The sequence below is a fragment of the Nannospalax galili genome, unplaced genomic scaffold (genome assembly GCF_000622305.1).
Source record: "Nannospalax galili isolate Female #2095 unplaced genomic scaffold, S.galili_v1.0 scaffold212, whole genome shotgun sequence".
Lineage (NCBI taxonomy): Eukaryota > Metazoa > Chordata > Mammalia > Rodentia > Spalacidae > Nannospalax > Nannospalax galili.
Genome location: NW_008333884.1, coordinates 2284352 through 2299209, shown reverse-complemented (window position 1 = coordinate 2299209; position 14858 = coordinate 2284352). Strand labels below are relative to the sequence as shown.

General features: G+C 42.4%; 1 protein-coding gene and 1 long non-coding RNA gene across 3 annotated transcripts in view; one reads left to right on the top strand and one right to left on the bottom strand.

The window, feature by feature from the left end:
• Positions 1-2930, bottom strand: part of Vps53 (VPS53 subunit of GARP complex) — a 182014-nt gene extending 179084 nt beyond the window's left edge. Inside the window, exon 1 of one of the 2 annotated variants that reach the window (XM_008828753.3) lies at positions 2711-2930. In XM_008828753.3, coding sequence (XP_008826975.1) covers positions 2711-2797 — 87 coding nt within the window. In that variant the 5' untranslated portion in view covers positions 2798-2930. The remainder of the gene's footprint in view (positions 1-2710) is intronic. The other variant, XM_017797063.2, reaches the window with a different exon arrangement.
• An 11261-nt stretch (positions 2931-14191) lies between these two features.
• The window catches only part of LOC108490628, an 8073-nt gene continuing 7406 nt past the window's right edge, over positions 14192-14858 (top strand). Inside the window, exon 1 of the long non-coding RNA XR_001872342.2 lies at positions 14192-14233. This is a non-coding gene — a long non-coding RNA (uncharacterized LOC108490628). The remainder of the gene's footprint in view (positions 14234-14858) is intronic.

Here is a 14858-nt window from a genome sequence, read left to right as displayed (position 1 = left end):
TCTCCAGCTTCCTCCAGCCACCATGTCTCCCTGCCATGACAGACTGCAATTCCCCAGGGACTGTAAGCTCAAATAAGCTCTTCCTTCTATAAATTGCTTCAGTCAGTGTTTCTGTCACAGCAACAGAAAAGTAACTAATACAGCATTTGTGCTTTTTTTCTTTCCTTGCAAGGCAATAGGGATAAAAATAATTCAACTGTAAACCTAAAAATGTGCAGCCAGTTCTGAAAAAGATGCATCTTAGCCCAGAAAATTGTTATTGTATATGTTAGAGCTATAGTGAAATGCTTCTTCTAATCATGTAGTTATTAAAAAAAATTTTAATTATTAAAAAAGAAAGCTTTATATTTTCTGTAATGTACACTTATGGTTGTAATTCATCATACATATATGTGATTTACACACCTCAATTAAATGCCCTCAGCAGAGGGGGTGAATGCTGGGAACCAGACCTGCCATTGTGAGCAATGTGTGAAGGAAGTGAATTACCCACTTCCTCAAGCTACTCTCAGTTTCTTCATTCCTCTCCCTGTTCCTGGGTGTTATCCCAGGTATTAATAGGTTTTCACACAGCACACCCTTGAATCCAAGCCAACTACTTCAGCCGGTGATGCCTACTTAAAAGAATGACTGCATCCATTGTTAGCAGAGAAAACACAACACTAGACTTATCTGTACTCCATGGTCAATTTAAGGGACCTCAAGGGTAACATGACTATAGTGATTTACACTTTATGCAACGCCTCTGGAACTTATCTCAGGGTAATATGTGTTCTATTAAATCAACCCTTAACTTACAACTGTTTACAAGTAAGTTACTGCATAACTGTTAGCAGGATTTTATTGGATCTTAGACTACCAAAGTAAGAAAAAATAAATTTGTCTTGAAGTCAAGATGTCTGCTGACTAAATAAATCTCTTCTAGAACTCAAATATATTCTCTAACAACAGCAACAAAATGCTCTTCTGAGATTACTGATTCGAACAATAATTGTATCATTTCTTCCCACTGTGTCTTAAGATTAAATGAAATGTAAGTCTTTTTCTTAATAAAGGAAGTAGATGAAGTGGGTGCTAAAGAAATGTGGCCCAAATACTTCAAGTTTTGTCCATAGTCTGGCAGCCTCAAGGTGTACCAAATGTGATTTGAAAGGAGTAAGGCTAGCACTCACAAAAAAAACACACATCCAAAAGTCTATAAATGGGGCAATACAAATACATCACTTAGTACACAGTAGCAGACCAAGTTGAGTCTTAATGATCAATATATACGGATTATTCTTAGTAGAAGTAATGTTTTACTCAGGAATGCTTCCCAATAATCATTAAGTGAAGCATAATCTTTCTTTTCCATTATACAGGGATTGAACCTAGGTCCTCAGGTATACTAGACAAGTGCTCTACCCCTGAGCTGCAATCCTAGCTCATAATGTTCCTTTACTTAAATCATAATCCCATATGATTTTTTTTTTAATCTTTTGAAGCAGGGTCTCCCTGTAGCCCCAGCTGACCTGGAACTCACTATGTATACCAGGCTGGCCTTGAACTCACAGAGATCCGCCTGCCTCTGCCTCCCAAGTGCTGGGACTACAGATGTGCGCCACCACGCCCGGCTCCATATGAATTTTTGTAAGGGAGATTTTTCTTCCCTTTATCAAGAACAAAATCCTGCACAAGGGCCTAAATCACTATCTCTAATATCATTACCCTTAAGCTTTTAATAAACTTGAAAAAAAGAATTTGGTAAACTAAAGACCTCCTGCAGGGAAGAGAGGACTCCTTGGAATAGTCTCCAATTGGAACCCAAGTTTCTGTAATTCTCAACCTTTAAAACATTTTCTAAATTACATTTTATTTATTAGTGGAGGTAGGGAGACACTTGTGCTTGCCATGATCCTTGGGTGGAAATCAGAAAACAGCATGAAGGAGTTGGTTCTCACCTTCCACCATATGGGATCCCAGGATTGAACTCAGGTAGTAAGGTCAGGAGGCAAGTGCTTTTATCCATTGAGCAATCTCATCAGTCCTGAACCTTTTAATTATGGTAAAGGGTCATTTGCCAGCATGTCCTGCCATTCACTTCAGGAATTAAAGTCTCCCCCTGCCAATTCCAAGCCACTCACAACAGGCTAGTTTAAGAAACAGGAGCTGGAGCTGGAGTTAAGAGCACTGGTTGCTCTTGCAGAGTGCAAGGGTTCTGTTCCCAGCACCCACATGGCGGCTAACAACCGTAGCAACTCCAGGTCCAGGAGCTCTGACTCCCTCTTCTGGCCTTCACATAGGCATTGCACGACATGCGTGCACTTACATACATGCAGGCGGACCACTCATACACATAAAATAAATAAGTAATAAATAAACAGAAACGGGAACACTAGCTTTTACCGGCGCTAGCCTGGTAAATGAATGAAAGCCCCCCAACCTCCCAGAATCTGAATTTGCCAGGCACAGGGTCCCTTCTTCTAAGTTCATCATCCCAAAAACCACGGCATCTTTGCTCAAACCCACAAGGGCGCGCCAGCTTCCAAAGACAGTCAAGGCCTAGAAAAGATGCTTCCGGTCCTCTGGCTGAGAAAACCATTCCCACTTCCACCTCCATTCACCATCTCCCCCTGGCCGTCACCTTTCCACCCAAAGGCGGCTCCGCAAGGCCCAGGCGCAGAGCAGCCACATCCTTCGCACCCACCTCCCGAGGGGGCGGAGCGCTCACCTGCTCGATGGCAAGCTGCACCTCGGGCGTCAGCTGCAGCACAGCCTCCAGCTCCTCCACGAACTCCAGTTCCTCCTCCTCCATCATCCCTCCGCTCAGCCTCCGGGGACCGACTCCAACCCCGCCCCGGCTCGGTCACCAGGACCCCAGAATCGCAACCCTCCAGCTGCAGCGCTCCAGCTCGGTCAGGCGGCTCGGCACTTCCGGGAAGCCGGCGCTTCCGGAAACCGAGGAACTCTGGGATAGCAGAGGACTTAGCTCTCGGAGGCGGAGCGGGTGGGGGGAGAACCGACTCCTGTCAGGTCCTGGGAGTCTCCTGAGACGGCCCTCCACCGGGGCCCATCGTCCCCTACAGGGCGCGCACCCTGCTGACGCCGCGGTGTCGCCCGAGAGCCGGGGCGCCCTGGTGAGTGGCAGCCCCTCAGCGTGGCGACCTGCGGGCCACCCAGCCGGCTCGCCTCCCGCTCGCTGGGCCCCCTTGGTCAGGGGCAGTAAGTGTGCCCCTGCCATCGGGAGTGAAATGACCCCAGCCGGTAAGTGGCGAGGTTGCCAAGGACATCTGAAATTTGGGAGAGCATCCGCTCGCTGGCTAAGTTGCTTGTGTGCGAACCCAGTTTTCTGGAGTGACTGGGGCTCCATTGCTAGAGTAGGGGAAAACAAAAAGCAGTGCCCTGAACGCTGGGAAATGTTTATTTTCTGAGACTGAATAATATCAGGGCTCTAAATCCTTGTTTACATCAATGATAATCGTGTGATCGTGAACAAAGTACTCTATCTGCCCCGCATACTCCTACATTGGATGGAGTAAGCATTAAATATTAAAAGTATTCTGCAAATTTAATCTGGTAGTACAGGAAATGTTAGGGTGGCTAACCCTAAGCATTACAAGGAGAAAAGGAGCCAGATCACCCTGTAGAACCACTTTCCAGCAGACCTTAAAACAAAGAGGGAGTTGCAGCCAAGGGAAGGGTTGCCTTACCAGTTCAGCATTGTGAAACTCTGGTGGAGTCATCTCTGGCCCTGCTGAATTGTTTTCCCTTTTACAAGTTTGTGGTGTCGGAACTTTATTGTAATGTTAGTTTTCCAAACAATAATTGTGTAAGCAATATAATTTCTAACAACCAAGGGATGCTTGAAAATATAAATTGGAGATGACTCAACCAGTAAAAACACTTGCTGTCAAACCTAATGCCTGAGTTGGGTCCCTGGAACCAACATGGTGGAGCAAGAGAACTGGTTCCCACAAGTTGTCATCTGACCCTCACACACTCATCACACATGTACACACACACACACATTGATTCATAAAATGATTTGGAAAATTATTTAATGACATGAGAATATATATACAGTGTATTCAGAAAGCAAAATGTATATTTCTGAAAAGCAAAATTGACCAGGAGTGGTGGCACAAGCCTATAAACTCAGCACTTGGGAGATGGAGGCAGTAGGATCAGGAGTTTAAGGCCACCCTGGGTTACATGAGACCCAGTCTCAACAACAACAAAAACAATGGCAAGGAAATATTATTTTACTGCTTTTTCCCACGTCTACAATGAACATGTAATACTTTTATTATCAGAAAATGTAGGTGCCAACTGTATATACATGCCTGTAAAACCTAGTACTCAGGAGTCTGAGGCAGGAAGATTGAGAGTTTGAGGCCAGCTGGGCTATGCAATGAAACTGTCTCAAAAAACAAAAGCAAAGACTGAAGAGATGGCTCTGACATTAAGAATGCATATTGCTGGAGACCCCACCAAATGGACTTGAACCAGGTCCTGTCTACAAAGAGGAAGGTCAACACAGAGGAAACATTTCCTCTATGCTTCCAAGTGAAGCCAGCCATAGTCAAGTAGGACCTTTGACTTATCTCACATAGATGGAACTGGTAAAAGAAAGGAGCCAGTTGGGCGTGGTGGCGCACGCCTTTAATCCCAGCACTTCGGAGACAGAGGCAGGCAGATCTCTGTGTGTTCGAGGCCAACCTGGTCTCCATGTCTCCATAGTGAATCCAGAACAGCTGGGGCTACAGGGAGACCCTGTCTCAAAAAAAAAAAAAAAAAAAAAAAAAAAGGACCCAGGGGCTCCTCTCAAGCCCATGACCTAAAGAGTAAAAAAATTAATTGGTTTATCTGGGCCAACTGTATGGTCTTTTTTTTTTTTTTTTTGCCTCTGCCTCCCGAGTGCTGGCATTAAAGGCGGGTGCCACCATGCCTGGCTAAATAATTATTTTTATTTTATGTGTATGAGTGCATTGCCTGTATGTATGTGAATGCACCCATGTCGTGCAATGCCGTGGAGGACAGAAGAGAGCTTCGGATTCCCCCGGAACTGGAGTTAAGGACAGTTTGTATCTGCCTTGTGGGTGCTGAGAATGGAACCAGGGTCCTCTGCAAGAGCAGTCAGTGCTCTAAACCACTGAGCCATCTCTCCAGCCCCAACTGTATGGTCTTAAACACCCAAATGGAAAGTATAACCAAAGAGTAAAAGTCATCAGCATATTTCCTTAAGTGTTCAAAGAATTACACTTCCCAGACATTAGGCTAAAGTCCATATAAAAAGTGATTTAGACAATTATTTCTCATTGATGATTTTATTCCTAATCAGAAAGTGCCGCTCATAGAACTGGGAAAATGAACAGCAGACCCCAATCTTATCTAAAGGAATATTGGCAACTGATTGCTGCTAGATGAAGAAGAGCTGATCTTCCTAAAACAAGGAACTCCAGATAGGCTGACTAGATTCAGCAGATGGACAAGCACTGGAGAACAGTGTGGGCAATGACAACACAGTGGACAGTAACAGGGATGACAGAGTATATGGGCTCCAGTGGTGGGGATGCTATGGGAGGGTGCCATTTGGGATGTGGGTATATAGACAAATGAGATTGTTTGGGATGTTCTGTATGATATACACACACAAAAATCAACAAATAAAAAATGAATTATATTTGAAAAAAATGCATATTGCTCTTCCAAGGAGTCAGTTCATAACCACCTGCAACTCCAGCTCCAGGTCATCTGAAGTCCTCTTCTTGCCTCCATGGGCACCCATGTGTATACACATGGCACACACACACACACACATATTTTTTTTAAATGAAATTAAAAAAGATGTAAAGGAGAATGAGTAAGAAGAAAAATGAAGGAAAATATATCTCATTCTTAAAGGAAAGTGCATTATCTACTGCGTTTTTTAAATTTTCTTTTGTTTTTTGTTGTTTTTTTGGTAGCCTCAGCTGGCCTGGAGCCCACTATGTAGACCAGGCTGGCCTTGAACTTACAGAGATCCACCTGCCTCTGCCTCCTGAGTGCTAGGATAAAAGGTGTGTGCCACACCTGGCTACTAGTGTCTTATTTTTCAATTTCAAATTAAGATATGGTTTACATACAATAAAATTGACCCTTTTCAGTTTCTAATGCCATGAATTTTGATAGTTGCATATAGTTACATGAGCACAGTCCTAAGACATTTCCATCATCCCCTACTTTCCCTCATACCCCATTGCATTGTCTGGCAACCACTAACCTGATTTTTATCCTTAGAGTTTGGACTTTTCCAGAATTTCATATAAATTCCATATAAAAGGACTTGTATATTATATCACCTTCTGAGTCAGTCTCTTCTCACTTAATGCATTTGTGACTCATCCATGAGGTTACTTCTGTCAGCAATTTGTTTCTTCTTACTGTGTAGTATTCTACTGATTTGTTTATCTACTTGCTGGTTTAAAAGCATTTGGGTTGTTTTCAACTCTGGGAAATTGTGACTAAAGCTGCTATAAACATTCCTCTATAAATTTTTCTGTAAGTTTTCCTTTCACTTTAAGTATATAACTAAGAAGTGAGATTGCTAGATTGTATGGTGTGTCTGTGTTAAACTTTATAAGCAAGCGTATTATGTTCACATCCCTCCCAGCAGTGTGTAGGAGTTTTGGATGCTCAAAGAGTTCATTTTAATGATGATAACTAACATTTCCTCATGCTTACTATATGCCATGCACATACTAAGCATACTGCATACCTTGACTTAATCCACACAGAAATTCTGAAGTTTGTAATTATCATTATCCCAATTTAACAGATGAGGAAATGGATTAATGTCTAGTTAAAAAAACAAACCAAGACCAGCCTGGTCTACATAGTGAGTTCCAGGAAAGCTGGGGCTACAGGGAGACCCTGTCTCAAATCGACCAAAAAATAAAGAAAGAAAGAAAATACTTTTTTAAAAAGACAGCTAGGCCAGCCTGGGCTGCAGGGAGACCCTGTCTCAAAGAGATGAGAGGAGAGAGAGAGAGAGAGAGAGAGAGAGAGAGAGAGAGAGAGAGAGATAATAAGAGAGTGATAGAGCAGGACACCTGATGTCCTCCGTGGCCTCCACGTACCCCCCCATATACACATGCATATACTACACATACACAAAACATCCAAAAAGCCAGTGCCTTTTTGGGGGATTGAGCCCAGGGCCTCATAGATGCTAGGCAAGCACTCTGCCACTACACTATACCCCTATCCCTCCTTTTACTTTTTATTTTAAGACACGTTCTCATTAAGTTGGTCTTGAATTCATTCTGTAATACATACCAAGGCTGCCTTGAGTTTGTGATCCATCTACCTACCTCGGCCTCCTGAGTAGCTGGGATTACAGACTGCACCACTAGTCTTGACTAAGATGGTGTCTCTATTCAGCTTTTCTCTGTATAACAACCTTATAAAGGTTTGATCCCCAGCACTACAAACAAATGAAATTACAGGATGTCTAAATTACCCATTCGATGCCTACTAAATTGTAATAGTACCGCCTTCTAACAGTGATATAGCCAAAGGTACGCCCACACAAATTTACAAAATATTCCCTAGGGCTCTTAAGCGCAATCACATTTAAATCCAGTAGTCATTATGGGTGGCCAAATTCTGACCATATTTTTGTTGTTTTGTCTGTCTTTTTGAGACAGGGTCTTACCACGTTGCCTAGCCAGGCTGGCCTCAAATTCATAATCTTCCTGTCTCCTCCTCTCGAGGCTTTCAAAGACCATCTTATAGAATATCCTGTAGTTTAGTTTTGATGTAGAATTTTACTCTCAACATTCTCATGGTACTTTTTTATTTTTATTTTAAATTTTTTGATTTTTTAAAAAAATATTTAAGGCTGGGCATAGTGGCCACGCCTTTAATCCTAGAACTTGGGAGGCAGAGACAGGCGGATCTCTGTGAGTTCAAGGCCAGCCTGGTCTACGCAGTGAGTTCCAGAACAGCTGGGACAACAGGGAGACCCTGTCTCAAAAAGACCAAAAAAAAATTATTTTTATTTTATGTGTATGAGTGTATTGCCTGCATGTATATGAGTGCACCTGTGTCGTGCAATGCCTCAGAGGTCAGGAGAAGGCTTTGGATTCCCCTGGAACTGGAGTTAAGGACAGTTCGTAGCCACCATGTGGGTGCTAGGAATTGAACCCGGGTCCTCTCCAAAAGCAGTCAGTGCTCTTAACTGCTGAGCCATCTCTCCAGCCCATTTTTTAATTAAAAAAAATTGTGTGTATGAGTTTTTGCTTGCATTTAAGTACAACAAATGCATGCCTGTGGAGGCCAGAAGAGGATGTCAGATTCTCCAGAACTAGAGTTAAGGAAGGTTGTTAGCCAACATGTGGGTGCTGGGACCTGAACCCAGGTCCTCCGCAAAAGCAGCCAGTACTCTTAACCTCTGAGCCATCTTTCCAGCCCTGACGTTTATTTTTTTTTCAAGATTTTTTTTTTCATTATGTGTCTGTGTGGGGGTATGTGCATGTATGTGTGAGTATCCTGGGAAGACAGAAGACAGTGTTGAATCCCTTGAGCTGGAGTTATAGGTATTTGTGAGCTGCCCAGCATGGGTGTTGGGACCTAAACTAAGGTCCTCTACAAGGGTAGTAAATACTCTTAACTGCTGAGTCATCTCTCCAGCCCCACTTGGTACTTCTTTTTTTTTTTTTTTTTTTTTTTTGGTCTTTTTGAGACAGGGTCTCCCTGTAGCCCCAGCTGGCCTAGAACTTGCTATATAGACCAGTCTGGCCTCAGACTCACAGAGAACCACCTGCCTCTGCCTCCCAAGTGCTGGGACTAAAGGTGTGTGCCACCACACCTGGCTTCACTTGGTACCTCTCTATGGACTAAAAGTACTAAAAGTACTTTATGGACTAAAAGTACATGGCTTTTCACGGGGACTGTGTTTTTGCTGTCTCTCATTCTTGAAGTTTCTGAATATCCTGGCAATGTATTTTGTTCTGTTTTGGTTTGGTTTGGCTGCACAGCCACAGCTGGCCTGCAACTCACTATGTAAACCAGGCTGGCCTTGATCTCACAGAGATCCACCTGCCTCTGCCTCCCCAGTGCTGGGACCAAAGGTGTGCGCCACCATGCCCAAGAGGGCATTTCTTTTGATTGATATTCATATGGCTCCAAATATTCCCCATATCCTAGGCACCAGTTTTGTTTTGATTGATACCGTGGTTCACTATGCATGCCCATTCTTGCAGAGCAGATCATAATCTCCAACGAGCTTGGCAGCTCCCATTCCCACGGTCCCAGCTGAGGCACTTGGTCATGCATATATGCAAGCTCCCAGATACTTCTAACTTAAAAGCTTTCCCATTGGCTACATTAGGATCATATTCTATAATTCCTTCACTTACTCAAGCAAGTGATAATTGTTAGATCAAAGCAACAGCCCTTTTGTGCAAGTTTTGTGATAACAAATATAGAAACATTTGCTTCATGAAATTGGTGTTAACTAGTGCAATTGTTACAGTATGACAATAACACCTTGTATCTAAAGCACTTAAGCCTTGAGATGCTGCTCAGTGATCCTTCATTTGCCTGGAATGCACAAGACCTGAGTTCTATCCCTAGTACCAAACAAACCAGCTAGCTGTCAGTATCTTAACAGTACTATGGCTACTTCCAACCCACTTTTCCTATTTCTCTGGCTCTTTTTCTGCCTGCTGAATTTGCCGAATTCTTTATTTTTAATCAATGTCTCATGTACCTAGACTGACTTCTAACTTGCTATGGTACTGAAGTTGACTTTTAACTTTTGATCCTCCTGAATGCTGCGATTATAGGTGTGCACATCTGGTTTTATGGGACTCTGGGAATCAAGCACAGGGCTTCATGCATGCTAGGCTACTGTTCTACCAACTTAGCTGTATCTCCAGCCCAAAGCCTGCTGAGTTCTGATTCATCCCTTGCTGGATCTTGAGCTGAGTTACATCCCTAGCCATTTTGTTTTATTTTCGAGTTTGGACATCTTGGAGGAGCTTAAGAATTCTATGTGTATCCTTTCCCCAGGAAAATATACATTTGGGGAATACCACATGTAATTTTAGTGGAGGATATTTTATTATATTGAATATTTCTGAGCATATTTTACTCTGTACCTTCAGCTAAACATAAAAATCTTGGGAGCAACATATAATATTTTAATAAGAGTATGATCTCCATCCCTCTAATTTTATAATTGCTGATACTTAAATGATAGTCTCTCCTTGCCAACAAAGAGTATTGTCACCTGAGTAAACTCTTTTAGGTCTATGTTAGAAAACCAGCAAAAATGTTTTAGTTCCTAAAAATGATCTTGTTCTAGATTCTGATAGCTTCCTCTGCCCCAATCCATCCCTCAGTGAGATTAATTGCTTTAAGAGACCACATGCAGGCTAGTGATGCACAAAGCCCTGGGTCTGATCCCCAGCACTGCATAAAACCAAGCATGGTGGCACAGGACTGTAATCTAAGCACAACACAAGAGGAGGCAGGAGGATCAGAAGTTTAAGGTCATCCTCAGCTACATAGTGAGTTTGAGGCCAGCTACATGAGAACCTATTTCAAAAAGAAAGAGGCCATTCTCACAACCATCATTATTTTCTAAATCCTTTCTATGGAAACACTTGCACTTTCTTCCTTAGTGTCAGTCACACATTCTCAGCTACCTGTGAAAATTTTTACTTAGCTTTTTCTGAGTTTTTCTTTGCCCTCACTGCCCTTGCCTTGTCTTACACTCTTATATGTTGTTTGGAGTTTAGCAGTTAGTGGGCAGACACACTAGTCTAGTATGCTATGTAACAGTGAATGGGTTTCCGGCCCAATACAAGGTTGGCTATGTTCCTGCCTGAGTACTTTTCCTCTTTGAATTCCATTGCTCTGTTACAGTATTACTTGGAAAACTCAGAACAATTGCTTCCCAAGAGTTTCTGTGATGCCCTGACACCACCACAGCTTACGAACATATGATGTGTCTACAAGTATCACCGCCCACGGATTTTTAAAGCCTATTCTTGCTTTTCTAACTATTGTCTGGGTGTAGTGCAGTAACAGAACGTTTGCCTAGTGTGAACAAGGCCCTGGGTTCTATTCTGGCAGCACTAAAAATTTTGTCCTAACTAGATTTCAAAATACATGTACACAGTACTGAACAACATTTTGCAGCATTCTGTAGCTCCAACAATCAGCACCAGTACTTTCTGTGTGCTTCTTATGATTTCCCTTCCTAGTTAAGCAAGAAGCAAAAGAGTCAGTTTTATTGGAAAAATTCAGCATGGAAGTAAATGGAGGAAAATGCAAAAGTCACCTTTTATCCCATCATCGCATACACACATTTAAAACTAGCCCACGTGCATGCATACTTGCTCTGCAGAGGGAACACGGCTAGCAGTTTGGTTTTTCCCACTAAATTTTGTGTGGTTATATACCAGTGCATGTACCAATCACATTTTTAGTTGCTTGAAGTCACAAATTATATCATATTGTGTTTACTGTTCAATGATTTGTTCTTTTCCATCTTCCCCCCATTTAATATGTTCCATATTCTATTCTCTGTATTGTTGATCTAGGTCTCTCTCTTCTTTCAGTGCAGAGGTTGAAACAGGGTCTCATGTATGCTGCACCAGCTCTGTACGACTGAGGTACATCCCTATCCATAGTTGTCTTTTTAATACCTATATAGTATTCTGTAAGTTGAACATGCTGTAAAATATTTAATTACAGGTGGATTGAGGGAATTTCACAGGGTTCCACCTCAAGATGAAGAGCTACAGGTAATCAATGGATGCTGAGGAAGGGAGAATCTCCCTGAGAGGTTATCTGCTCTTAAGTGGGCAGCCCTAAACACAGGTATGCACAAACACCACTAAGTGTATATACAGATATATGTGCATATATATATGTATGCATGTATATGTAATGATAATAATCAAAAAAGAGGACAAGAAATTGAAAAGGAATGGGGGGAGACGTGGGAGGAGTTAGAGGGTGGACTGGGAGGGACAATATTCATGTATCAAATTCTCAAAAAATTAAGTGTTGTGGTTTTTTTTTGTCTTTTTGAGACAGGGTCTCCTTGTAGCCCCAGCTGTCCTGGAACTCACTATGTAGACCAGGCTGGCCTTGAACTCACAGAGATCCGCCTGCCTCTGCCTCCTGAGTGCTGGAACTACAAGCATGCGCCACCATGCCCGGCTAAAGTTTTTTTTTTTTTTTAAAGGTTAAAAAATACTAGCTATTTAGGTTTTGTGGGGGAGTTTTTTGTTTTTGTTTTTCTTTTGAGACAGGGTCTCCCTGTAGCCCCAGTTGGCTTGGAACTCACTATATAGACTAGACTGGGCTCCATCTTCTAGAGATCCTCCTGCTTCTGCCTCCTGAGTGCTGGGATTAAAGGTATGCACCACCCAACCTATTTAGTTTTTTTTTTTAATTTGCTACTATAAACAATATATATCATATGCCTTTTTGTTATTTTTTCTTTTCGGTCTTTTTGAGACAGGGTTTCCCTGTAGCCCCAGCTGTCCTGGAACTCACTATGTAGACCAGGCTGGCCTTGAACTCACAGAGATCTGCCTGCCTCTGCTTCCCAAGTGCTGGGATTAAAGGCGTGCACCACCACGCCCGGCTTTGTTGTGTTTAATTTTGAGACAAGTTCTTACTATGTACTCCAGGATGGCTTCAAATTTGTGATCCTCCAGCCTCAGCCTTCCAAGTATTGAGACTATAGGTATGCCCCACATGCCTGGCACAATGTCCTTTTAACACATATTCATCTTCTGTTAGCACTAAAAAAGTGCCTCTATCCTTATAGCACACTGCCTATTGTGAGCTATTTAAATATTATAGTTTTCATTAACCCTTTTGTATTTCTCCTCCCCATTTTTACAATTTGAACAATTATTTTAAATTTTCTTTTTAAAAATATTTTATTATTTTTACTTTATGTGTATGTGTGCATTGCCTGCATGTATGTGAGTGCACCTGTGTCGTCCAGTGCCAAGGAGGTCCTCTTCAAGAGCAGTCAGTGCTCTTAACCACTGAGCCATCTCTCAAACCCCTATTTTAAACTGTCTTACTTACCTACTTTATTTATATCTGTGCCCACATGTAGAGGTGGGGATCAAAGTCAGATCTTCAGGCTTGGCAGCAAGGACCTTTAAACACTGAGCCATCTTTAAACCTTCTTACTTACTTTTGATATTATTTATTTACTTATTTATTTATTTGATATGCTCAAAGATGGGGATAGAAGTCAAGTCTTCAGGCTTGGCAGCAGGCATCTTTATCCACTGAGCTATCTTGTCTGCACTTGAATAATTATTCTGGGTCATTTGTGTTTCTTGGTTTGTAAAATCTCTGACCATTCTAGATGTTACCCCTCCTCACTTTGCTGTATATTACAAATATTTTATTGTTTTTTTCTTTTCAATTTTTTTTTTCAGTCTTTTTGAGACAGGGTCTCACTATAGCCACAGCTGACCTGGAACTCACTATGTAGACCAGTCTGGCCTCAAACTCACAGAGATCCACCTGCCTCTGCCTCCCAAGTGCTAGGACTAACAGTGTGGGCCACCATGCCCTGCTCTTTTCAATTTTTTAAAATTACTTTGTTTTTTTTTTTTTTTTGCAACAGTGTTTCACTCTAGGTTACGCTGACCTGGAACTTACTATCTAGACCAGGCTGGCCTTAAATTTACAGAAATCCTCCTTCCTGTCTCTGCCTCCCTTGTGTTGGGATTACAGCTATGCACTATGCTCAGCTGTTTCGTCTTTTAATGATGCTTTTTGATGTACAGTAGTTATTGTTGATGATTGGTTGGTTGATAAGACAATGTCTAAGGCTGGACATGGTGGTGCACGCCTTTAATCCCAGCACTTGGGAGGCAGATGCAGGCAGATCTTTGTGAGTTCAAGGCCATCCTGGTCTACATAGTGAGTTCCAGGACAGCTGGGGCTACAAGGAGAACCTGTCTCAAAAAGACAAAAAAAAAAAAAGAAAAGACAATGTCTAGTTGTGTGTAGCCCAGGCTGGCCTTGAATTCAAGATCCTCCTGCCTCAACCTTTCAAATGTTGGCATTACAGCTGTGCACCATTGATTTATTTTTATTTGTTTATGATTGTTTTGTCTGCCAGTATATAAGTGCACCCATGTCATGCAACACCCATAGAGGCCAGAAAAGAGCACTGGATCGCCTGGAACTGGAGTTATGGATGGTTGTTAGCCACCAGGTAAGTGCAAGAACTGAGCACAAGTTCTCTGCAAGAGCAACCAGTGCTTTTAACCAGTGAGCCATCTCTCCAGGGCCTTATTTTATTTTTAAAATTGCATGTATTAGCCAGGTATAGTAGTGCACACTTTTAGTCCCAGCACTCAGGAAGCAGAGGCAGGCATATCTCTGGGAGATGGAGGCCAGCCTGGTTTATATAGAAAGTTCTTGGCAGCTAGGGCTACAGGGAGACGTCGCAAAAAAAAAAAAAAAAAAGTTGCATTTATGGAGAGAGAGAGAGAGTTGAGTCAAGATCTCATGTAGCTTAGCCACCTTAGCTAGCTTTGAACTTAATATTCAGCTGAGGATAATGGACACTCAAAAGTTTTCCTATGTCCTCCATACAAGTGCCATGCCATGTACATGTCCAAACTCACACATATATCATACACACACATTATAAACACACACATCACACACACACACAATAATAATAATAAATATAAGAAAAAGAGGCCAGGCATGGTGGCTCACACCTTTAATCCCAGCACTCAGGAGGCAGAGGCAGGCGAATCTCTGTGAGTTCAAGGCCAGCCTGGTCTACATAGTGAGTTCCAGGACAGCTGGGGCTACAGGGAGACCCTATC